This window comes from Sminthopsis crassicaudata, chromosome 3 (genome assembly GCF_048593235.1).
Source record: "Sminthopsis crassicaudata isolate SCR6 chromosome 3, ASM4859323v1, whole genome shotgun sequence".
In the NCBI taxonomy this organism is placed as follows: Eukaryota; Metazoa; Chordata; class Mammalia; order Dasyuromorphia; family Dasyuridae; genus Sminthopsis; species Sminthopsis crassicaudata.
Window position 1 is genome coordinate 395,669,570 of NC_133619.1, and position 26,125 is coordinate 395,695,694.

Sequence of the window (26,125 nt, forward strand, 5' to 3'; positions counted from 1 at the left end):
GACCCTGAGGAGGCCCAAGTGCCCTAAGCCTTACAGCTTCTCCGTACTGCAGCATGAAGATGCTCCGAACTCCAAGCTCCAGAGTGAGCTGTTGGCCCTGGAGGAGGAGCGGGCGAAAGCTCTTGGGCGTGTGGAGCAGCTCAAGGGCAGAGTGAAGGAGCTGGAGCACCAGCTGCAGGAATCGGCGAGAGAGGTGAGGGCTCCAGGGCACTGGCTGGTGGCCTGGGAGAGGCTCGCCAACCACCCGCTCCCCCGAACTGAGGGCTTGTCCCCCTCCCCCGATGTGACACGGACCCGGGGCTGTGCCCACAGGCCGAGATGGAACGGGCGCTGCTTCAGGGGGAACGGGAGGCAGAGCGGGCACTGCTGCTGAAGGAGCAGAAAGCTGCGGAGCAGGTGCAGGAGAAGCTGCTGGTGCTGGAGACGGGCATGCAGAAGGAGAGGGACAAGGTAACCCGAGAGCAGGCCCCTTGGCCCGTCTGAGGTGCTCGCTGCCCGTGAGAAAGGGGGCTCGGTGTCGGGACCGCCGCCTCCTGGGCCACGGAGCTTGTCCCCTTGGGAAGGGCGCCAGCTTGGGCAGGGGCATTGTCAGGGTGCTGGGCTGGTGTCTGGGCCTCTCCTCTCTCTAGGTCTCTCTCTGCTGCCTTTGGGTGTCAGGGACTTTGCCGATGCTGGCTTCCCCTGGGCACTTAATGGTACCTGGACCTATCCTTTGCAAAGGTCTAAAACCCCTTTTTGGTAGGAGAAACACCATTGGAACAAAGGAGTAGTTCGGTATTCAATGCCCCCCCCCCGGGTTTGCCGAGGCCCTAGTCCCTGGTGCCCTGGCAGGCAAAGCCCAATTAATGCCCAGACCCTTGTAATATGGACCCAGGTTCAAAAAATCAACCACCCAATGTTGCTTTCTTGGGCCCCTGTCCTTTTGTGCCTCCCACCCTAGCCCCCGTGCCTGTCCTCTGGAATACGCAGTTTTCCTCATGCCAGACGGAACCAGCTTTCTGCCCCTAAACCTTTCAGATGTTGTGCCAGCCTGCAGGGCCCTCCGTCCCACAATTGCCATGCCAGCTGAGCCTGAAGAGCCCAACATCGAGCCAAGGGGTCTCAAGTGAAGAGGGAGGCATTTGTTTCTGGATCTGATATTATTTTTTCTGAGGGTCTTTCCTCCTGGAACTTTTGCAAGTTGTTTTTTTTTTTTTTTTCTCTCTCCTTTTTTTGAGGAACTTTTTTTTTTTTTCCTGAAGATTTTTTTTTCTTTTTGGAGCATTGGGCTCTGGGTCCCCTAAACCACACTCCCAAAGTCTGTGCCAGATTAATCTCATGCTTGCCAGCCAGGCCTGCACTAACACCCTCTCTAATAATTGTCGTGGGCACTCCGCATGCCGTCTTAACTGCCAGTGCTGCCCTAAGTAGGAGTTGTGCCCACTGCCCATAGGGCAGCTCTCTGGCTTTGTCCACTTCTGCACTAACTCCATGGGCACCTGTGTGCCCTGAGCTCTCCCCTCTAATTCTGTTTCCTTCTCTTCTTGGTGTGGGACCCCGGAGCCCCTAAGTAGAAAAGAGTGGGGGAAGGGAACTGGGGTGGAAACAAGTCCAATGCTCTTCTGTGGGACATAGAGGGGTTGTGCCCGTAGAAGAGCCTTACCTTAGCGTAATCCCAATCAGGAGCTTTAAGGTACCTCGGGGCTTATTCTGCAGAGCACCGTGCTAGGCACTGTATATGTGGGGGACGCGCAAGACCTAGTCCCTGCTTCACAGAGCTCACTGTCTAGTGAGGGTTGAGGGGGAATAAGGAACAAGCAGAAATAACTGAGGTATTTATCATTCCATGATTAGGGACGCATAAAATAAAGTGGGGTCAGGAAAACCATGAGCAGAGACTGTAGCAGTCAGGAGTAGTGGGAACTGTGTTCTGGAGGAAGGGCAGGCAGCCAACCCTGCCCCAAGCCACTTGACCCTTTATCCGGGGCAAAAAGAGATGGCACAGCCGTGTTAGGGCCCTCCCCAGGGCTTCTTTATTGGGCAGAGGAAGGGAAAGCGACGTCCACAGCCTGAGAGCTCTCTCCCTAATCCAGAAGTCCCGATCCTTTTCTGTGTCATGGATCCCTAGGGTGAAGCCTTCCCAGAGCTATGGTTTTAATGCACAAAATGAAACACACAAGCTTTTGGAGGAAAACTATTATACTGAGATTCAGTATCCAAATATTAAAGACTCCAGAATCCTCGCAGGAGACCCTGTCTGGGGGCAGCTCCTGGGGCGGAGGGAAAGCCCCCGAGGAAGGAGCTGGAGAGGCAGACATTCTAAAGGAGTTGGCGCCCCAGTTGAGCCCTAGAGAGAGGCAAGCTGTACCCTAAGAGCTTGCAGGCAGGGAGGAGGAGGAGGAGGATGACAAGGGAGGAGGAGATATGTGCCCCAAACCTCCTTGGCAGCCTGAGCCTACTCTCGTTTCAGAGTGCCTAGGATTTAATGTCCAGTCTCTTAGGAGGGTTCTGCTGGCTCTCCTCCTGATTTGTCTTCCCCCTGGGATTATTTAGAGGGTCTTCCCAGCTATGAAGGGGCTGGCAGATTAGCCTCAATGAACTCTCTTCTTCTAGCCCAGACTCACAGGCTTGGGAGTCAGTAATAATGGTTTCTCCTCTGCCCATCTTTTCCATGGGGTGACTCACCAACTCCTCCCCTCCTTTCCCACCCCCATCCCTAAAGGTGTCATCTCTCCCTAGACTGAGCCACTTACCCTCCTCCCCTTACCCATTCCTGGGGCTCTGATTACCATGGCAACGGCCACATTAATTGCAGTCCTCAGCCCAGCCCATGGTTCAGACCTCAGATGCCAGCATCTCTGTACATCCTGGGTGGGAGGGAAAAGAAGGCTGAGTGAGGGGTGGGGGTGGGAGGGTGGATAGAGGAGAGGGTGCTGGGGTCCCCTCCTCTGTGTCAGCTGCTGCATTAATATCCTCAGCTTCCCCTCCCCCCATACATATATCCACTAATTTCATCCCCTTTCCCAGGTTAGACTTTGGTCTCTGGGTGCTGGTGGGTGGGAAGGCGGGAAGGAGCCAAATTCTCCCTATTTTGTGATAGGGAACAAATCATGACCACAGCTGGTTTGGCAAGAAAACCAACCTGTTGGCATCAGCACCCGCTTAAAATGTTCCAATTCTAGGAACCTCTTGAGACCAAAGCCCATCCAACCTCCCTTCTCCTCTGCTGTTATTCCTCTCTCCTATTCCTCCACATTCCTTTTTCTGCCTTGATCCATAATCCCCACCTTTTCCCTTCCCCATTGTCCTTTTTCTCTATTCTGTTCCCCACTCAGATTTTTTTCTCCTCTCGTCTCCTTTCCTTCTTCTTTCTTCTTTCTTTCCTTTTATTTTTCTATCTTCCTCTCTCCACTTTTCATCCTTTCTCCCCTCCTTTTATTTTCTTCTTTCTCTCTCTTCCCTCTATCCTATTCCTCTCATTCTGCCCTTCCCTCCCCCCACCATCCCCTCCCCTCTCCCACCCTCAGCCGCATGGCATGGAGTTAGAAGTGTGTGTTCTGTTTTTCCCCTTTTTGTGTTGTGTACCCCTTCCCCCCCACCTCCCTCCAGGAGAGGGTGGAGCTGGCCGTGGGACGGAGTGAGCTGGAGGCCCGCCAGGCGCTGTATGATGAGCTCAAGACACAGCTCGATAACTGCCCCGAGTCAGTTCGGGAACAGTTACAGGAGCAGCTGAGAAGGGTCAGTTTCACAAACCGTTAGCCCCTATCCTGACTCCCCTGCCATGATCTCGGAGCTGCCCTCAAGGGCCCTTCCTCCAGCAGAGAAGAAGCAGCGTAGACGGTGCCATCGGGCAGGATGGCAGTGCACTGGATGAGGGCTCTGCAGAGGAGGGCTCGTGGAACTTCGTGGCCCTTTCCATCTTCCTCCCCTCCCCCTTATTGAGTTATATTTTTTTGTATTTCCCGCTGCCTTTGGCCTGGGCTCCACAATGCCCTTTTGGTGCCAGGCAAAGTGGCATAAGGGTACAGCTGTGCCCAGGGGGAGGGTGGGTGGAGTATTTTTCCCTCCTTATCCCAGAAGCATCTTGCTACCCAGAACACCTCTTTGTGGCCCTTATACTCGCCACTACCCCGGTAGTCTGGCCCACCAGGCCCCAGGGCACAATGAACTACAATTGAGTCCCAACCTCTTCCCCAACTATTGTTATCAAAGGAGGCTGAAGCTCTAGAGACAGAGACAAAACTCTTTGAAGACTTGGAATTCCAGCAGCTGGAGAAGGAAAGCCGTCTGGAGGAGGAGCGGGAGCTGGCAAGCCAGGGACTGCTCCACAACAGGGCAGAGCTGCATCGGAGCATTGCTAAGAGAAAGGTGGGACCCCTCTCCCCCACTTGAAATCCTTTTTCCTGGACCCTTACCTTCTCAGGGAGCAATCAAGTCTTAGTCCGGAGCTATTTGTAGATGTGGAGTTCTACTCTGGGCGAGTGGATTTTGGCAGCCTGGAGCAGAGAGCCAGTCAGTGAGCATTTATTTAATTATTTATTGATTTAGGGAAATTTGTTCAGACTTATAATTCTTTGTTTAAGCAATTTTTTTTTTTACAAAATACACGCAAATATTGTTTTCAACATTCACCCTTGCAAAACCTTGTTCTAAATTTTTCTCCCTCCCGTTCCATCTACCCCCTCCCCCAGACAGCAAGTAATCCAGTGTAGGTTAAACATGTGCAATTGTAAATGTATTTCCACATTTATCATTCATTGAGTATTTATTATACACTTACTATAAACCAGGCACTGTGCTAGATGCTGGAGGTACAAAGATAGGGAAAAGCATGACCTCTGACCAAAAGGAACTCCCATTCTAATAGGTAAGACAACGTGAGTAACTAGGTACATGTTCCACACACACATGCCAAGTATTCGGAACATCATTGAAAGGAGGAGACAAAAAGAGTTGTAAGAGTTCCTGGAGAAGCTGAGGTTTGAGCTGAGTCTTGGAAGAAGTCAGAGTAACCAAAGTGGGAATAAGGGAGCAAGTAGAGTGGGCAGCTAAGGCAAAGGCTTAAAGAGAGGAACTGAATATGGGCCAGTGAGGCTGGACTATAGAACGTGTAAAAGGGACTGAGGCATAAAAATAAAGATTAAAAGGGGCAAGAGGATGAAGGCATTTTTTAAATGCCAAATTTTTATTTGATTCTGGAGGTAATGGAGAGCCAGTGGAGGTCATTGAGAAGAAGTTAATTCTACCAAACAAAATACACGCAAATATTGTTTTCAACATTCACCCTTGCAAAACCAACAACAATTGTGTGAGGGTAAGAATAATGAACTTGCCATCAGAGTATATGTGTGGGTGAGAGGGAAGCTTTGAGCCTGGATTCCTGGGAAGATTGTGGTATCCTTTCATAGTAATAATGAATCTGGAAGAGATGTTGAGGGGGAAATGAATTCCATTTTGAACATTTCAACTTTGAAGTGTCGATGGGACATCCAGTTCAAGATGTCCAAGAGGTGATTGGTGATATGTGACTGGAGTTTAGCAGAGACTAAGGCTGGGAAAAATCTGTTCTTTCCCTTTCAATCCATTGGGAGACAAGATACACAAATTTCTAAGGCAGTTGAGAAAGACCTGAGGGCAAAGTAATAGGAAAGGGGGTTGTTGTTACTGTTTGTCCTTCATTTTCAAAGAGGACCAAAAATTCTGTCTCAATTCTTGCCTCATCCTTGGCAGAAGGTTAATTTAGAGAAGGCTTCCTAGAAGAGTTGTTGCAGTTTAGTTGTTTGTGACTCTACATGACTCCATGGATAAAGTCCTTGGGGTTTTCTTGGCAAAGATGCTGGAGTGCTGTGCCATTTCTTTCTTTTATGTATCCCTATTTTAAAGATGAGGAACTAAGGCAAATAAGGGTTAAGTGACTTGTACAGCCAGAGTCATGTACCTAGTATGTTTCTGAGGCCAGATTTGAACTCAAATCTTTCTGGCTTCAATCTCAGAGCTCTATCCATTGCATCATTTAGCTGCCCCTCCAAGAAGAGATGAAGGCTGAACAAGACTTTTGCAGGAGGTTAAGAGTTGTGACTTATTGGAGAAACAATAGGAGCAAGACCTGGACTGAGTGAGTGACTTTGAGACAGGAGAAAAAGAGCAGTATGTTTAAAAAAAAAAAGCGTTATGGGAAAGGAGAATAGTGACATAGAAGAGGAAGAAGGGAGGAAGGACCTTAAAACTCAACAGACAAGTTTTGGGAAGGACTAGGAGCTATCTAGCTCTCCCATTTTCTCTGTTTTCTTCCTGATGAACCTACCTGATTTCACTTCATCTTCCTATCTTCAATGTTTGCTCAAGGAGGGAAGGTTGGAGGTAGACAGCAGATAAACTCAGGCAGATAAGCAGTCATTGGCTAGGGTCTGGAGTACGTGAGTTCAAATCTTGCCCCATCTATTTACTTGCTGTGTGATTCTGGACAAGTCACTTAAACCTGTTTGCTTCAGTTTGCTCATTGGTAAGATAAGCTGGAGGATGTGTCAAACCATACCCATATCTTTGCTAAGAAAACCCCAAAGTAGGTCACAAAGAGTAAGACACAATCTAAAAATGACTGAACAATAGCAACAATACAGGATTGTTATTTAGAGTGGAATTTTATACATAGAGAACTTTCCAGATATTAAAGTGTCATATAAATATTATCATCATCATTGTCATCATTGTTACTCTTTTTAGACAGTTCTCCAATCTTGTCTTGTCATTTCACAGTTCTGATGTCCTGTGGGGAGAGCCACAAACTCGGTTAAATCTCGTGAGTGAGGTTTAGGTGCACAGTATGTGCCTACGTGATTTATGTATTTTGTAGTCTCAATCCAGTTGTAAAGCTTTGTGTCTGGAACCATTTTTCATAGGCTCCATGATCCCATTAGAGAGGGCATTCCTACTTGGCTCTTTTCAACAATGAGGTGGTGATTCAGGCCAATTCCAATGGATTTGTGATGGAGAGAGTCATCCACATCCAGAGAAAGAACTATGGGGACTGAATGTGAATCACAACATAGTTTTCACCTTTAGTTGTTGTTTGCTTGTTTTTTTTTTCTTCCTCAATTTTCCCCTTTTTGATCTGATTTTTTTTTGTGTGTGGGTGCACAGCATGTGAAGTGTAGAAATATGTTTGGAAGAGTTGCACATATTTAATCTGTGGTATTACTTGATGTCTAGGGGAGAGGAGTAAGGAAAAGGGAGGGAGAAATATTTGAAACACAAAGTTTTGCAAGGATAAATATTAAAAATTATCTTTGCATGTATTTTGAAAATAAAAAGCTATTATTGTAAAAAAAACAGAAAAAATAAAGGGCACTTCTTCTGGCTAAAAACAAATTTTCATTCTTGGAGATGCACAACCACATCTTTTCATAAAAGACCTACCCAACATGAGGGAGATTTTCCTCTCTCTTTTCAAAATATTTTATAGATATTAGTGCAGCATCCAGTCTTCTCTAATATTTTTTGTCCTTGGTTATATCTTTTACACTATTTCTTGCATGTGAGCCATGTCTGGTTCTACTCCACAGCCAACCTAACCTTCATGCCCCCACTAATCACCCTTATTTGAATTGGTTATTTTAATTTTGATTCTTCTGATATCAAGGTGTTATCCTTGCAGTGCTACATGGTGACATCAAAAATACATCTTTTGAAATTCTATTCTCCTGGTGATGAATAGAGTCACCATTTGGAAAATAATAATGTTTAAAAAGATGGACATCTGTTGCTTGGAGCTGTTTGGAATTAGTGAGAGGATTGCACTTTCCTTTCAGCTAAGTGGTGCAATGGATACTTTGCTGAGCCTGGAGTCAGAAAGACTCCTCTTCCTGAGTTCAAATATGTTCTCAGACACTTATTAGCTATGTGATTCTGGGCAAGTCACTTAACCCTGTTTGCCTCAGTTTCTTCAACTATAAAATGATCTAGAAAAGGAAATGTCAAACTACTCCAGTATCCCTACCCAAAAAAACCCAAATGATGTCACAAGAGTCAGACATGACTGAAAACTGTTATTCACCTTTATTTCCTACTCTCTTTAATTCTGTGCTCTCTTCATTGTGCAGATGTGTACACACACACACACACACACACACACACACACACACACATAAGATTTTTTTTTTTTTTTTGAGGCTGAGGTTAAGTGACTTGCCCAGGGTCACACAGCTAGGAAGTGTTAAGTGTCTGAGACCAGATTTGAACTTGGGTCCTCCTGAATTCAAGGCTGGTACTCTATTCACTGCACAACCTAGCTGCCCCTGCACATATATGATTCAATGGGCTTTCCATTCAACCATCCGTCATAGTTCAGGCAGTAAGCATTCTTCATTTAGTTGGTTTTTCCTCTGTGGATTGCTAAGGCTGCTCTCTCTTAAGTGACTGAATCTTTCCAAGGAAGTTATAAAGTGGTCTGGCACTTGATGCAATCACTCTAATGTTGTCTAAAGTGTTTGCAGAACTTCACTATCTCTAGGGAAATTAACCTTTTATTTGGATGACATAGCAAGCATCCTCCCTGACATTTATGAATACCTTTGACAAGTATCTATCTGATTGTTTTATTCTTCACTTGATATTGGGGGAAAAAATTGTTGTTGAATGACTCGTTGTTGAGTGAGGTTATCTCTGTGGTTCTATCTATCATGAAATCAATTATAGTCATATGCATGGGAGACCTTGTTGGAGGAGAGTCTGCAAGGCTGTGTTTTGCTTCACTGAGTCAAATGGTTTTTTGTGTCATCACACAATAGACACAAGAGGATCTTGCTTGCTCTTCTCTCAGCCAGCTGTATTACTGTGAAGATGTGCTCTGCTGTGGACAATCATCTATGAAAGCCTGACTGTCTCTTCTCATGCTTTCACCCAAGGATGCCCTCGGTCCATGTGTGGACCATTTTCATAAAGATGCTCAAGCAATGACAAAGTGCTCATTGGGCTGGTAGTTGTTGATGTTTTCCCAGTCACCATTTTTTAAAAAATGAAAACCAAAGTCTATAATTTTTCCCATGGTTCTGGAATCTTCCCTTTGGGAGATATTTTTTAAAATGGTTCTTTGGTTATCCTTGCATTGGTCCCTCCAGTATGTAATTGAGTCAGGGATAATCTCTCTTTCTGAGGTCATCTTCTTAGGAGTCATTTTTGCTTCCTCAGATATTATGAATTAAGTACCTGCTGCCTTTGTCCCAGGCATGGGATGATGAGAGTAGATTATATAGAAATACTAGCTGCTTATTCCATTGTACATAAAGTTGTTGTTCTTCCTCCCATTTAATCTCGGAGATAATTTGATTTGACTGAGTCATGTGCCATTTTTTTTTCTATAAGATCATTTCCCTTTTCATTATCTTATGTATTTGTTTTTGAAGTGATGCTGTTTTTAATCTTCTGTCACCTGGTTCTGTAATGTTTTGCAAATGAGTTAATACTCTAAATTTGTCTTTCTGCTTGCTAAGTTTGTTGGCTAAGAAATTTTTCTAGGCTTTTATGGCTCTCTTTTGGTAACTATTTTTATATTAGCTAAATTTCTCTAACATAGTTATATGAAGAATCAATGTCTTTTCTTATTCCCATATGTAGAGTTATATTCTTTCTTAATCATTGGCTGATTATATATATCTCCTTTTCCTCAGCTGAATTCCGTTCAATTCCAGTGGCATTTATTAATTACCTGCTATGTGCTAGGCAGTGTTAGGCCCCGAAGATATAAAAATATTGAAAAGTATCTGATCTCAAGGAACTTACATTCTTCTAGGGAAAACAACATGAACACATTGAGTAAAAGTAAAATATAGACTCCTGGCTCTAAAAGTAACTAATCTGATTGGAATATAGACTGATTGTATGAAGGGGACTAATGATCAAACTTGATAACTTGGAACTATATTATGAAGTGCTTTATTATTTATTTATTTATTTTGATTTTGCTTTTTTATTTATTTTTTAAAATTAATTTTATAATTATATATATATATATTTTACAACATTATTCTTTGTATTCACTTTTCCAAATTTTCCCCTCCCTCCCTCTACTCCCTCCTCTAGATGACAGGCAATCCCATACATAATAAATATGTTACAGTATATCCTAGATACAATATATGTGTGTAAAACCAAATTTATGCTTTAAATGTCAAACAAAATAATTTGTATTTTTTCCTTAGGAGGTAATAGGGCTTATTGAGCAAGATAAGTAACATGATCAATCATCCTGTCAATAAATATTTATTAAGTACCTACTAAGTGTCAAGCACTGGGCTAGGTACTAAGGATGTAAAAATATATTTAAAAAAAAAAACAGTCCTGTTTCTGAAGAGGTTGTGATGTAATGATCAGACTTGGGCTTTATGAATATCAGTTTGGCAGCTATGTGGAAATTGAACTGGGGAAAAGAGAGACTGAAAGCAGCACAAACAATTAGGAAACTCTTGTTATAGTCCAGAGTGATGAGGGGCTTCATGAACTTGGTTCTGGTCACATAAGATTCAAGAGATGTTGTAAGGGTAGAACTGACCATTGGCTATTAGATGTGTTAGTTGAAGGAAAGTAAAAAGTGGAGGATGATTGAGATTGTGACTGTGGATTACTAGAAACATATGATGGTGTCTCTGATAGAAATAACAAAGTTTTGAGTAGGGTTTTATTTTTAGGGGGAAATATGAGTTTTATTTTAAATATATTAAATAACAGTAAACATTAAATTATTATGGAACATCTTATGTTATAAATTTTATAAATTTTAATTTATAAATCTGGAAGTTTTATTAAATTTTTTGTTGTTATTATTATTATGTCCAGCAGAAACATGTGTTGATGTGTACCAACTCAAGAAAATTTTGGGCTGGATGGTTATCTTTAAGAGTCCTCTAATTCTAGGTGATAATATGGGAGCTGATAAGCTCACCAAACTAGACTATAGAGATGAGAAAAGGGGCCAGGACAGAATCTTGGGGACACAGTCACACACAGGGGCTGAATCCTGAAGGAACAATGTCACTAAAACCAGGAAGAAGAGGGTATCTGCCAGGAGAGGTCAACAAGAACAAAGTCTAAAAATCTGCTATGGGACAATCTTGGAAAAATCAGTTTCATTTGAGTAAGATCAGAAACTAGATTGCATGAAGTTGGAAATGGAGGAGGAGCTCTGCCAGTAGAGGCAATGAAGGTAGATAGTTTTTTTCCTAGGAACTTGGTTACCAAGGGAAAGAGAGGGAGTATCCCAACTTGAGAAGAATAAAATGAAGTTTTTCCTTATTTTCAAAGGATGGTAGAGATCTGGGTATGCTTGTAGGAGAGAAGGGATGCTCAAAGGAGCATTAGGAGGATATAGCAGTGGTTAACCAAAGGGGGAAAAGTGGTAAGGGAAAGGACTTGTAAAAGTCAGCATTATACTTGTCCCAGTCATCTGTTAAGAAAAATAATTCTATCTAAAATCTGGTTCATTTCTAATGTTGCCTTCTTCCTCACTGGCTTTAAGGGCCTCAGTTGTCAAACTCCCCCTCCCATTGTTTCTCCACTTTGCCAGACCTCTTCCAGTCATGTCTCTTATTCCCCTCCTGGACTAGTCCAGTTTCAGTTTCCTTTTGCCTCCTGCCTTTGCCTCTGCTTAGGATGCCCCATGAGCTGGAAACAACTGCTTTTCCTTCATTCTTTTGCTTATTTTTAGGAAAGAGTTTAAGATTATCTGTTCTAAGAAATCTTCACCCCATATAAATTCATCTAGTCTATTATTAAGTCTGAAGCCCCCTCCCCCACATAATTTGGCAGAATTGGGTAGATTTCCTATTATAGACTAGAAGCTCCCTGAAGGGAGGGGCTATAAATAATTCGTACTTTGTGTAGGAAACAGCTAGTTTAGAACTGTGCACCTTGGGAGCCTACTGTATCTTGTTCAGTATCTTCCTAAAGCACAGGCCTGAGTATATCATTCTTACTCAAAAATCTTCAGGAACTTTTTCATGGCCTCTAGGATGAAATACAAATGCCTTAGCTGGACATTTCAATCTCCCCATAATCTGACTCTAGCTTCCTTCTTCCTTCCTTCCTCCTTCCCTCCTCCTTCCTTCCTTTTTCCTTTCCTTCCTTCCTTTTAAATAGTATTTATTTTTCCAAATACATGCAAATATAGTTTTCAACATTCTCTTTTGCAAAACCTTGTGCATCAAAATTTTCTTCCTCTCTCCCCTAGACAGAGATCAATCCAATATAGGTTAAATATTTGCAGTTCTTCTAAACATATTTCTATAGTCATCATACTGTGCAAGAAAAATCTGATCAAAAGGGGGGAAAGTCCAAGCAAACAACAAAAACAAAAAGATGAAAATACTATGCTTTGATCCACATTCAGTCTCTGTAGTTCCCTGTCCGGATGTGCATGGCACTTTCCATCACAAGTCTATTGAAATTGCCTTGAATCCATTAATTGTTGAAAAGATCCAAGCTTCTTTTCAAATTTTTTTAAACAACTACTTTCTGTTCTGAACTTTATATTCTGCTAAATTTGATGCTCCCAGAATTCAACATCTCATCATGGTCTTCATGGTTTTCTACAGATTGTCCCCCATGCCTGAAATGGTTCTTTCCTTTCCATCTCTTAAAATCCTTAGCTCAATTCCTGAGAAACGGTTTTTATTGATGTAATTATTTGTGCTATCCTCCTTAAATTAGCTATGTTACTTATCTGGGCAGCTAGGTGTGCAGTGAATAGAACTCTGGGCTTGGAATCAGGAAGATTCCTAGCTGTGTGACCCTGGCCAAGTCACTTAACCCTGTTTGCTTTAGTTTCCTCCTTTGTAAAATAAGCTGCAGAAAGAAATGGCAAATCCTTCCAATACCTGTGCCAAGAAAACTCCAAATGTGGTCACAAAGAGTTGGCCAAAACAGTTTTTAAAAATCTACTTCTCTATTGACATATTCTATTCCTTAGTGGAATATGTGTTTTTTGAAGGCAAGGACTCTTACTTTTGTCTCTGTATTCCCCAGTGCCTCAAACATGACAAACACTTGTGGAATAGCCTCCATTCTGTATCCTCCTGTTCTGCATCCTGACTAGCTGTTCTCTTGTCCCCAGGAGCGCCTGGCAGTGCTGGAAAACCAGGCAGCTCAGATCCGGGCCCAGGCTGTCCAGGACTCTGAGCGACTGGCCCGAGAGAAGAACTCCTCCCTGCAGTTGCTGCAGAAGGTACCGTGGGGCTTGGGCCAGAGATGAGGGAGGGAGAGGCTGCTTGGGAGAGGAGACCGAGGGGACCGGCTTGGAATGAACTGGAGGGAGCCTGACCTGGCTCCCTCCCTGTGCTGCCCTGGCTATCTGGGCTCTAGGAGAAGGAGAAATTGGCAGCATTGGAGAGACGATACCATTCGCTGACCGGGGGGAGGCCTTTCCCTAAGACAACATCCGCACTCAAAGAGGTAACTGAGTTCTGGGGCTCGAGAGGGTGTGGGAAGCCCAGAGCCAGGGATTCCTCTGAAGACCCCTCTGGTGTCTAAATGTGGATTGAGGAGTGATTGTGAATGAGTATGGGGGAATGAGGTGGGGGGTCCAGGCTCTTGACTTGGTTCTATATTAGCATAGTCATATGTATTCTGTACTGGGGAGTAGGGAATTTAGGATTTGGGCTCCCAACTGCTTCATTTCAGTTGTCCTGAGGGAGCCCATTGCCCCAGTGGGTAACGCTGTTGAAGAACTGTCAAGGCCTTGATGGGTGGAAAATGAAATTTTTGCCACAAGAGGCAATTAAGAGACTTGGGGTGTGGGGTGACTGGCATGAGGTGTATTGAGCCCAAGTGTTGTAGGAAATTTAGCCACCCTTTTTTGAGCACTGGACTTAGATCTGGTTTTTATTTTTTAAATTCTCATTAATGTCTTTTGCTTTTGTATCACTGACATTTACCTATATAGAGAGAACTATCTCCCATAATAAATAGTTAAAAAGGGGGGAAAGCAGCAACACTAACCAACATATATAAAAAAATTGATATATGTAGAGTTCTACATTCATAGACTCCCCCTCTGAACCGCGTGGGGGGAGATAAGAAAAAGTCTTAAAATCCAGGCGAGGGGCTTCCAAGTCAGCATGGGGACCTTTTCTAAAACAAAACCAAAAAAAGTCATAAAAGTTTGCATTTTTCTAGTGCTTTAAGGTTTTTGAAGGTCCCAAGGATCCCTCTGGGATAGGGAGGCCAAGCCTCATTTATCTCCATTTTAGTGATGAGAAGATTTAAATAATTTGTCCTGGATAACACGAGTCTGTGTTAACATCTCCACGAGGCTTCTAAAACTAAGAACAGATTTCTTTCTTCTCTAACTGGCTCAGGGCGTACGTGCCCATGCCCGGAATGGCCCTGGGATACACCCACATCCAGCTTTCTGTCATTTCTTCACCCTGTTCTAGCCCCTCCTTCAGCTCCTTCCCCCCCACAGCATGTGTTGGGCCTGGGGTTGGTGACGGAACTGAGAGTAAGGATGAGGTGCCCTACTCACCCCAACCCCTCTCTGTAGGATGAGCTGCATATCTCTGAGTCCTCAGAGCTGGGGCTGGAGCCTGCGGCTCTGGGCTCCTTGCCCAGGCCCTCCCCGCCCAGGGCTGCCGCCGGCCCCCTAACCCCCCATGCCTCCGCCCAGCTCTGCCCCAAGACGCAAGAGGTAATCACTGCTAACTGCATGCCCGCTGCCTTGTCTGCTTGGCCCTCGTGCCCACAGCTTGGGCCTTCTCTCAGGCTCTGGAGGAAGAGCAAGCGCACGAGATGGCTTTGGCTCCAGAATTTGGAATTCTGTGTGTGTGTGTGCGGAGAAAGGGAGATTTTTTCCTAACATAGCCTGCCTGGGTGACCTGTGCCAAACCAACATTTTTGTTTGTGTGCTCACATTTTGTACTCCGTTCATCTTCTCTCTTAAAGCAAAAAAATCCTCCCAGCTCTTCCTCTTCCCGTGTGATTTTGGGGTGTGCCCCTTGTTCTGCGCCATCTCTTCTGCAGGATCTGGGGTCTTGCTGACGGGGACTGTGCCTTTACCCCTCCTCCCCCGTCTTCTCCAGGATGGACGGGCCCCGGGCGCTCTCTGCCCAGGCTGCATGGGGGTTCTTGGCTCGGTGGGTACCCCTGTTTTTAGGCATGTGAACCCTGGAGACGGGCTCTGAGTGTGGGCCTGTTGACATTAACCTGGGACAAGCCCGGCCTGGGGGACCGTGGCTCCCCGAACATAAGAGCTGGAGGCCGAGGTGGAGAAGCCCCGCGGCATGAAGACCGGCCAGGAGGGCTCGGCGTCCCCGGGCCGCGGTGCCGGGTTCTCATCCCATGCTGCATCTGGTGGGGCAGGAGAACTAGCGGCTTCCTTCCCTCTGCCCTACCCTGGACTTGGTTTTGCCTGCCTGGCATGGCTTGTTGGTCGCTTGGCGTGGTTTGGAGTGTCAGGTGCCCGGTGCCAGAGCAGCGCCCTGCTAATCTCTTCTCCCCCTCCTCCTCGTTGTTTTTGCCGTGTGGTCTAGGAATATGTGAGTCTGGCAGATGTCCTCCAGCTCTGTGTCCGCTTGGACCCCAGTGCTTCCGCTCCTCTCCCCCACGCTCTCACTCTTTCCCTGCCTGCCAGTGAGGTACCCACCACCATGAATGTGCCCACTGAGGTTCACTGTGTGCCAGTTGTAGGCCTCTCTGGACCTTGCGCCCAAAGAGACATCAGCCGTGCTTAAGGACAACACTTCCCAAAGGGGGCAAGAGCCTGTGTCCCCAAAGGGGAGGGATGCGGGTGGCCTGGCATGGGGCTGGCACAGGGTGGGTTGGAAATAGCTATTTTCTTTTTTTCTCAGGGCATCTTAATGCCTTTTCAGCAATTAATGGCACAAGGAAGGTGCTAGACTTCCCCCTGACACCGTGAGAACACAAGGGGCATAGGCAGCACTACCTCCCTGGTGCCCCAGAGGCCCCAGGAATTCCTTTCCCTTCATTCTCTCCTTACCAAGCTGCTAGGGGGCTTCTTGTGGGCAATGCCTTTCTGCTAACTTCTCGCTTTCCCTCCCATGCCTTGTGCCCCCAAGTATGTGACGCTTGAGCAGCTAAAGGAAATGTGGGGCGGTGGCCAAACAGGCACTGTGCCCGCTCCCCCAGCCCCCACACTCGGCCCTCCCCTCCCAGGCTCTGCCTTCCGAGCTGTGCCTCAAGTCAGCTGCCTTCCTACTCTGCCGTCGTCCTCCTCTTCTACCTCCTCCTCCTCCGTCTTGCCCGAGGTTGGTGGTTCCTGTACAGTTGCTTCTCCCGTGTCCTCCCCTGCCCATGCCGTCGCCCTCGGGCGTGTCCGTGTGTGTGCCAGGGCTGCCGACGTCAGAAGCTCTGGCCCCGCCTAGCCCGTCCTGCCAGCCTCCTGGGACCGGCTGGCAGGGCCTGGGGCACATGGAGCCTGACTGGTGGGGGTCACCTTTAGCTTAAGGGCATTTCTGTGGCGATGGGTCCTGTTCCCAAGACCTCGGCTCCGCTTTGCTCTGTGTCTTCACTGTGATGGCTTTCTCACTGTGTTTCTCTTTATATTCCTTCATTTCCCACCCTTTTCTTTCCTTATTTTCATCTTCCTCCTTTTTTCCTTATCTTTCACCCTTTCCCCTCCTTTCTTCTCCCCCCTTTTCTCTTCCCCCTCCCCTTTCCTCTCTTTTTCCTGCTTTTTCTTCTCTTTTTCCTCCCTTTGTTGATTTTTCTTGTCCTCCTCCCTTCTCCTCTTCCTTTACATCCCTCCTTTTTCCTTTTTCCTCCCCTTCTTCCCTTCTCCCTCTTTCCCCTTTTTCTCCAGATGGAGAAGCTGTTACTTCCCGCCCTAGACTTAGAGCAGTGGTACCAGGAGCTCATGACAGGGCTTGGGGCTGGCCCATCTGCCTCCCCCCGCTCCTCCCCTCCACCTCTGCCCGCCAAAGCTTCCCGGCAGCTGCAGGTAACACCTCCCCTCCCCCACGTTCAACCCTGACTCCAGCTCTGTTCCTTCCTGCTCTCCCTTATTCCTGGTGAGCTCTCACCCAGGACTAAATTGAGCATCCTTGGCTGAGAAGAACGGAGGTGGGGCATGGGAATGGGGCTCCAGGGTCCATGAGTTCTCCTCCTCTGGGGAGGGGGGTTGTCTTGCATTCAAAAGCCAGGATGAATTGGTTCCAAGAAGTGAAAGGTCCCAAGGGAAAGGCCAAATTGGCATTTCTTCCAAGGGATTGGAACTACTAGTGTGGGGAGAAGGATGTAGATTAGTTAATTAGCAGATAATGATTGATTATTCGCTATATTCCCAGTACCGTGCTGTCTATGTGAGATAGACTCCATTCTGGCATTTTCCTCTGAGTCCTGAATTCCAAACACGAGATGATTTTCACTTAAGTTTATGATTGGGATTAGGATTGGAAGAATCAGATCAGAGTATGAGATCAAATCCTTTAGGACTGGGGTTTCCTGGATCAGGTGGGCTACACGTTCTTGTCCTGTGGTGTTCAAGAGAAGTGTGATACACACAAGATCAAGACAATCAGTTATCAAATTATCAGTTATCAGATTAATCAAACTAATTGTTAAATTTGTTGAGTTCTTCTACGTGCCTGACCCTGTGTGATAGGTGCTAGGACTAAAAAAGACAAAATCAAAACAGTCCCTACCCTCAAGTGGCTTATATTCAGATGGAGGAAACAGCACATGTACATAGAGAACACAGAGAAAGCCGTTAAAGGTTAAATGGTATGGAGTCCTTGAAAATTGTGGTAGAGAATTAAGTCCTCCTAAAAACCATGGATGGCCTCGTGCTGGGCAAAGGAGCAACTGCCTACAAGGGTTCTATAATTTGAGGAGTATTGAAAAGGCTTTGCTCCCCATCAGCCTTCTATCCATCACTTCAATGGTCCCTACAGTTCTGCCATTGAAGCCATCCCTTTGGCTTCTGAGGGATCAAGAGGATGAAGATGGAATTTAAATGGCCGTCTGATGTTGTAGTTGAGCTCCTCACTTGAGAAGAGTGTTTTCAGTAGTGTGACAGGATAGATGAGAGGGAATGTGGTGATTGTAGGTGACAGGATTTTGGCAATAAAGGGGAAGAAAAGTAGGGTGCTAGCTTGAGAGGTTAACAGGACCAAGTGATGACTTTTGAAGGATGATAACGACCCAGGCATTTTAGAAATGATGGGGTAAAAGCTGGTGGAGGAGATGTTGTGGAAAAAATGGATGATCGGGGTCAAATTCCCAGAGAACATAGGGAAGGGAATGTGATAGAGGGTGCAAGACAGCCATGGCCAAGAGAAGAGGCCCCAGAGTCAGGAGCAGAGGAGGTGAGGACCAGCGAAAGTATGAGCAGGATTTGAGTTGGGAGCTCGGACGAATGAGGGAGTTCTTGATAGGTGATATTAGTTTTCTGATTGAAAGTTGAAGTCTTCTGCTCAGAGATAGGAGGTGACATTGGGGACTTGGAAAAAAAAAAGTTTGAAACAGGTATAGTGGAGATTGTTTCATCCCTATGAGTTGTAAAACAGAAACACAGAATTTTGGATGTAAGTTGGTTTATGGGAGGCACTGAGTCTAGCTCCTATGTGGTCAGGAATCACTGCCATAGTATCTCCAAGTAGTGAACATCCAGCCTCGGCTTTAAGCTACCTGCTGGCCGGGAGCTCCCTACCTCCCCTTCCACTCATGGGGGATCTCTGAGGGATCTGAACTTGCCTCTTCCCCTGCTTCCCCCATTATTCCTAATTCTGCCACAGGGGGACAAGAAGGGAGTAGTCTAATCCCTCTCAGAGCTTTGTGATCCATTAATAACTTGGCTTGGATTAGTTCATCAGATCAGAGTAGGTCTGGACAGGATCAGGACTAAAAGCGGGCCCATATCGGGAGATACCGCTCGGGGAAGGCGGGCCTTGGCCAGATGAGGGGGTGCCCTTGGGACCCCAGGCCCTTGGAGGTGCTATCAAGGACACCCACTGGGGGTGACAAAGAAGGCAGACTTTCTGTGTTCTGAAGCTTCATTAGGGCCCGACCCCTCCTGGCTCTGCTGACCCCATGGTGGGGGGCCAGCCCTCTGGGATCAGAATCGCCAAGTTGGGGGGGGGGGCTCAAGTCATGCTGATCCTCTTTGGCAGGTTTACCGTTCCAAGATGGAGAGTGAGGCTGGCAGCCCCCTGCCTCGTACCCGCAGTGGGCCCATCCCTTCCTCCTCTGCTTCTTCATCCTCTTCCTCTCAGCTCAGCGTTGCCACCCTGGGCCGAAGCCCCTCTCCCAAGGTCTGGGGCTGGGGATAGGGCCAGTGAGGGAAGGAGGGGGAGGGGTTCCCCTGCCAGGGCCTCATATGCTTCCCTTTCCCCACAGAGTGCCCTCACCCAGAATGGCACAGGGAGCCTGCCCCGTAACCTGGCAGCCACCCTGCAGGACATTGAGACCAAGAGGCAGCTGGCCCTGCAGCAGAAGGGTGAGTGCTTCCGACTTCATCCTCCCCGTGGCAGCACTTAGCTTGCTCCTTCAGCAGGATGTTTGTATTTGAAAGAGGACCTGAGCCAACAGCAGGAGGGATTTAGCATATAGGTGTGTGTATGCATGTACATGGAGTGTATATATGTAAACAGTACACACACACATATATATTCACAGCACATGTGAATGGGGGAAGATCATGGGCCGGGGAGCACCAGTAAGTACTTACTGGCCAGGGATGTGGCTTCTTCTCTAGAAGCTCCAGTGATAGGGGAGACCCCAGAAGCCTAACTATCGAACGGAGGCTGGGGAGCCCTGGGGATGGCATCGGGCTTCCATCCGGGGAGCCAGGAACCCCTGTTTTCTGTTTCCTCCCCTCCTCACCTCCCACACCCTGTGTTCTCAAGCCCACGAGTGTTTTGAAAGCCCACGTCTGTGCCTTTCTCTCCTCTTGTCCCCTCTGTGTCTCCTTTTTTCTGCCGCCCCCATCCTCTGTCCGGCTGCCCTGTGCCAGGCCAGGCACTGCCTGCAGAGCCCCTGCCTCTGGACGACACAGCAGGTAGAGCGGTGGGCACTATGGGCATTGCTTCTAGCCCAGGATTTCCTCGTGGCAGCTGCATGACAGCAGGTCTTCCTCCCTGCCAGGGTCCTTGGCTCCTAGGGCTGATGGCTCTCATGCTAAGCTGTTTGGGGTGTGTAGGGATCTGGTCATAGAGGGCAGTGGAAGTTGCCTTTGCCCTGAATTCTCGGGGGGTATTGTGCCTCTCCTCAAGTCTGACCCCTGTGTCTGTCGCCTGTCCGTTACCCTTTCCTTCCCCTTCCAGCCTGGCTGCTGCTGTACCTCCTGGGCAGGGCCTGGCAAAGCAGGGAGCCTGCCTGTGACTGGCATTGCTTTTCCTATCCCTCCCCCCATGGGTCTGATGCATGTGCTCTGCCCAGCCTCCCTTGCTCCTGGCTGCAAGATGGAAGAGGCTGGCCAACTGTAGACTACTGGGAGGGTCAGCGGGATGGACATTGATCAGTGTGGAGGCAAAACGAGGGTGGGAGGTTTGGGGGAGTAGAGCACTCCCAGGCTGGTTGTGGCTGGGGGAGCTGCTGGATATTTGGAGCCACCTGAGGGAGGGGCCCTGAGGGGAGCTGCCAGGGCCAGCTGCTGCCAGGCTTGCGCTCCATCCCCGGCGATCCCACCTCGTTTATCCAGGGAGCTGACGGGACGCTCCCCCTGGGCACTGTGCCCTCTCTGACATCCTCTCCTCCGTGCAGGGCAGCAGGTGATCGAGGAGCAAAGGCGACGGCTGGCCGAGCTCAAGCAGAAAGCGGCGGTGGAGGCCCAGTGCCAGTGGGAGGCCCTGCATGGGGCAGCCCTCTACCCCCCAGCCTCCGCAGGCTTCCCCCCGCTCATGCACCATTCCATCCTGCATCACTTGCCGGCCAGCCGGGACCGCGCCGAGGAGGGGGAGCATGCCTACGACACTCTGAGCTTGGAGAGCTCGGACAGCATGGAGACCAGCATCTCCACTGGGGGCAACTCAGCCTGCTCCCCTGACAACATGTCCAGGTAACGCCCGCCCACCCCCAGCCCCCAAGGATGGCCTGCTTGGCCATTCCTGGAGGTGCCCACTTTTCCTTTCCCCCACCTCAGTGCCAGCGGTATGGACATGGGGAAGATTGAGGAGATGGAGAAGATGCTGAAGGAAGCCCATGCTGAGAAGAGTCGACTCATAGAATCCAGGGTGAGCCTGGTGGGGGAAGTGGGCTGGGAGGAGGTGGACAAAAGAACCAAGTCATGGCTGGGCCTGGAGTCAGGAAATCCTGGCTTTGAGTCCTGCCTTGGATTCTCGCTAGCTTTGTGACCTTAGTCACTTAGTGCCTCCTCATCTGTAAAATGGGTATAATAATAGCACCTACTCCCCAGGGTCTTTGTGAGGATTGGATGAGATGATATTTGTAAAGCACTTAATGTAGTGCCTGACACATAATAGGTGCTTAAAAAATGCTTGTCACCTACTCTCCTGTTCCCTTTGTACCCTTGCTTCTTGAATAGAGCTGGCAAGCTGGCAGGTGATTGGACAGAAACCCATCCCTGTGCATGAAAAAGAAGGCAAAACTTTCCTCCCTGCTTTGGAGAGGTGGGGGATTATGGGCACAGAATACTACATATACCATAAAAAGTCATTGGTTGTTACTTTTGCCAACTGTTCCCCCCCACCTTTTTAATCTTTGCTCTCTAGGAAGATATTATAAAAACAAAATATTAAACTTAAGATTTATGAGATTAAAAATAAGAAAAAGGCTGTTAAGAACACAGAGATGAAAAGGTCAAGAGTTCTCCTCTCCTGGGGCCTCCATCTATTAGAGAGAATTTTTGTACCCACACCCAGGGCAATTAATTTGAAGGAAGTGCATGGAAGGAATGGATTCAGGGGCAGGCATGCTGGGAAAGGGTCTACCATCCTTCAGCATCTTGTCACTGTCTTCCTCTGAGTTTGAGGGAAGGGTCCCAAGAGAGGGAGGGATAGAACCCTAGAAATGGTGTGGCCCGGCTCAGTCACCCAGGGTGAGATGTGGGGTGGCAGTCTCTGGGGAGGAATTGTGGCCTCCTTCCCCCAAACCCTGATATCTGCATCCTGGGGCCATCTTGGGGAACTTATGTTAGTGATCAGTGGTCACGTTTCCATTTGCAATTTTGCAAAATATCTTTCTCTTGAGTCCTGTCAAGTATTAGCAACATTATCCTCATTTTACAGATGAGGGAAACCACATTACTGAACTTACAGGGTCATAGATCCAATAAGCACTGGTGCCAGAACTTGAACTGAGTCTCCTGGTGTGATGTATCCTAAAAGACATCTAACAGGAATGGGATTTGTCAGGAAGGTTGTGATATTGCTGCTGTAAGCCAGAGAGAGGTGGCAATGAGGGACCTCATCTCCCTCCTTCTCCTTGCTGAGGTCACAGGAAAGGGAGATGGAGCTGCGGCGGCAGGCGCTGGAGGAGGAGCGAAGGAGACGGGAGCAGGTGGAAAGGCGGCTCCAGAGTGAGAGTGCCCGGAGGCAGCAGCTGGTGGAGAAAGAGGTCAAGCTGCGGGAAAAGCACTTCTCCCAGGTGTGTGCGCGCAGGCCTACAATTACACAATGCACACGCATGTGCATGTATGAGGATATACAGCCATAACACTATGTAAGGGATAAGATTGGACCTTGTGCATTTCTGTGGAAACACACGTATTAGGATTGTGTGTCCCTAACTATGTAAGGGTTAAGATTGGACCTATGTGTATTTCTCTGGATATACACATATTACGGCTGTATGTCCATAACTATGTAAGGGATAAGATTGGACCTCGGTGCATTTCTGTGGATATACACATATCATGGCTGTATGTCCATAACTATGTAAGGGATAAGATTTGACTTTTGTGCATTTCTGTACACATATTATAGCTGTGTGTCCATAACTATGTAAGGGATAAGATTGGACCTTTGTGCATTTCTGTGGATATACACATATTACGGCTCTGTGTCCCTAACTATGTAAGGGATAAGATTGGACCTTTGTGCATTTCTGTGGATATACACATATTTCATCTGTATGTTCATAACTATGTAAAGGATAAGATTGCACCTTTGTGCATTTCTGTGGAAATACACATATCATGGCTGTGTGTCCCTAACTATGTAACGGATAAGATTGGACCTATGTGCATTGCTGTGAATATACACGTATTACAGCTATATGTCCATAACTATATAAAGGAATAAGATTGGACCTTTGTGCATTTCTGTAGATATACACATATCACGGCTGTATGTCCATAACTATGTAAGGGATAAGATTTGACCTTTGTGCATTTCTGTACACATATTATAGCTGTGTGTCCATAACTATGTAAGGGATAAGATTGGACCTTTGTGCATTTCTGTGGATATACACATATCATGGCTGTATGTCCATAACTATGTAAGGGATAAGATTGGACCTTTGTGCATTTCTGTGGATATACACGTATTAAGGCTGTATGTCCCTAACTATGTAAGGGATAAGATTTGACCTTTGTGCATTTCTGTGGAAATACACGTATTACGACTGTGTGTCCCTAACTATGTAAGGGATAAGATTGGACCTATTTGCATTTCTGTGGATATACACATATTACGGCTGAATGTCCATAACTATGTAAGGGATAAGATTGGACCTATTTGCATTTCTGTGGATATACATGTATTACAGCTATATGTCCATAACTATATAAAGGAATAAGATTGGACCTTTGTGCATTTCTGTGGATATACACATATCACCGCTGTATGTCCATAACTATGTAAGGGATAAGATTGGACCTATTTGCATTTCTGTGGATATACACATATTACGGCTGTATGTCCATAACTATGTAAGGGATGAGATTGGACCTATTTGCATTTCTGTGGATATACATGTATTACAGCTATATGTCCATAACTATATAAAGGAATAAGATTGGACCTTTGTGCATTTCTGTGGATATACACATATCACCGCTGTATGTCCATAACTATGTAAGGGATAAGATTGGACCTTTGTGCATTTCTGTGGATATACACATATTTCATCTGTATGTCCATAATATGTAAAGGATAAGATTGCACCTTTGTGCATTTCTGTACACATATTATGGCTGTGTGTCCCTAACTATATAAGGGATAAGATTGGACCTTTGTGCATTTCTGTGGATATACACGTATTACGGCTGTGTGTCCATAACTATGTAAGGGATAAGATTGGACCTTTGTGCATTTCTGTGGATATACACATATTACGGCTGTATGTCCCTAACTATGTAAGGGATAAGATTGAACTTTTGTGCATTTCTCTGGATATACACATATCATGGCTGTATGTCCATAACTATGTAAGGGATAAGATTTGACCTTTGTGCATTTCTGTGGATATACACATATCACAGATGTATGTTCATAACTATGTAAGGGATAAGATTGGACCTTTGTGCATTTCTGTGGATATACACATATTTCATTTGTATGTCCATAATATGTAAAGGATAAGATTGCACCTTTGTGCATTTCTGTACACATATTATGGCTGTGTGTCCCTAACTATATAAGGGATAAGATTGGACCTATGTGTATTTCTCTGGATATACAATATTTCGGCTGTATGTCCCTAACTATGTAAGGGATTAGATTGGACCTTTGTGCATTTCTGTGGAAATACACGTATTACGACTGTGTGTCCCTAACTATGTAAGGGATAAGATTGGACCTATTTGCATTTCTGTGGATATACACATATTACGGCTGAATGTCCATAACTATGTAAGGGATAAGATTGGACCTATTTGCATTTCTGTGGATATACATGTATTACAGCTATATGTCCATAACTATATAAAGGAATAAGATTGGACCTTTGTGCATTTCTGTGGATATACACATATCACCGCTGTATGTCCATAACTATGTAAGGGATAAGATTGGACCTATTTGCATTTCTGTGGATATACACATATTACGGCTGTATGTCCATAACTATGTAAGGGATGAGATTGGACCTATTTGCATTTCTGTGGATATACATGTATTACAGCTATATGTCCATAACTATATAAAGGAATAAGATTGGACCTTTGTGCATTTCTGTGGATATACACATATCACCGCTGTATGTCCATAACTATGTAAGGGATAAGATTGGACCTTTGTGCATTTCTGTGGATATACACATATTTCATCTGTATGTCCATAATATGTAAAGGATAAGATTGCACCTTTGTGCATTTCTGTACACATATTATGGCTGTGTGTCCCTAACTATATAAGGGATAAGATTGGACCTTTGTGCATTTCTGTGGATATACACGTATTACGGCTGTGTGTCCATAACTATGTAAGGGATAAGATTGGACCTTTGTGCATTTCTGTGGATATACACATATTACGGCTGTATGTCCCTAACTATGTAAGGGATAAGATTGAACTTTTGTGCATTTCTCTGGATATACACATATCATGGCTGTATGTCCATAACTATGTAAGGGATAAGATTTGACCTTTGTGCATTTCTGTGGATATACACATATCACAGATGTATGTTCATAACTATGTAAGGGATAAGATTGGACCTTTGTGCATTTCTGTGGATATACACATATTTCATTTGTATGTCCATAATATGTAAAGGATAAGATTGCACCTTTGTGCATTTCTGTACACATATTATGGCTGTGTGTCCCTAACTATATAAGGGATAAGATTGGACCTATGTGTATTTCTCTGGATATACAATATTTCGGCTGTATGTCCCTAACTATGTAAGGGATTAGATTGGACCTTTGTGCATTTCTGTGGATATACACATATCACAGCTGTATGTCCATAACTATGTAAGGGATAAGATTGGACTTTTGTGCATTTCTCTGGATATGCACATATCACGGCTGTATGTCCATAACTATGTAAGGGATAAGATTTGACCTTTGTGCATTTCTGTGGATATACATGTATTACAGCTGTATGTCCATAACTATGTAAGGGATAAGATTTGACTTTTGTGCATTTCTGTACACATATTATAGCTGTGTGTCCATAACTATGTAAGGGATAAGATTGGACCTTTGTGCATTTTTGTGGATATACACGTATTAAGACTGTGTGTCCCTAACTATGTAAGGGATAAGATTGGACCTTGTATATTTCTGTGGATATAC

General features: G+C 45.9%; 1 protein-coding gene across 17 annotated transcripts in view; it reads left to right on the top strand.

The window, feature by feature from the left end:
* The window catches only part of PHLDB1 (pleckstrin homology like domain family B member 1), a 62,955-nt gene that overhangs the window by 29,312 nt on the left and 7,518 nt on the right, over positions 1–26,125 (top strand). For 6 of the 17 annotated variants that reach the window (XM_074302284.1, XM_074302285.1, XM_074302281.1 and 3 more), the window contains 16 exons: positions 53–193; positions 313–450; positions 3,589–3,717; positions 4,192–4,347; positions 13,082–13,192; positions 13,330–13,419; positions 14,510–14,653; positions 15,495–15,599; positions 16,041–16,229; positions 16,784–16,921; positions 19,092–19,232; positions 19,318–19,417; positions 19,934–19,978; positions 20,683–20,977; positions 21,062–21,152; positions 22,378–22,524. In XM_074302284.1, the coding sequence (XP_074158385.1) occupies positions 53–193; positions 313–450; positions 3,589–3,717; positions 4,192–4,347; positions 13,082–13,192; positions 13,330–13,419; positions 14,510–14,653; positions 15,495–15,599; positions 16,041–16,229; positions 16,784–16,921; positions 19,092–19,232; positions 19,318–19,417; positions 19,934–19,978; positions 20,683–20,977; positions 21,062–21,152; positions 22,378–22,524 (2,160 nt within the window). The remainder of the gene's footprint in view (positions 1–52; positions 194–312; positions 451–3,588; positions 3,718–4,191; positions 4,348–13,081; positions 13,193–13,329; positions 13,420–14,509; positions 14,654–15,494; positions 15,600–16,040; positions 16,230–16,783; positions 16,922–19,091; positions 19,233–19,317; positions 19,418–19,933; positions 19,979–20,682; positions 20,978–21,061; positions 21,153–22,377; positions 22,525–26,125) is intronic. The other 11 variants (XM_074302283.1, XM_074302286.1, XM_074302287.1 and 8 more) reach the window with 11 other exon arrangements.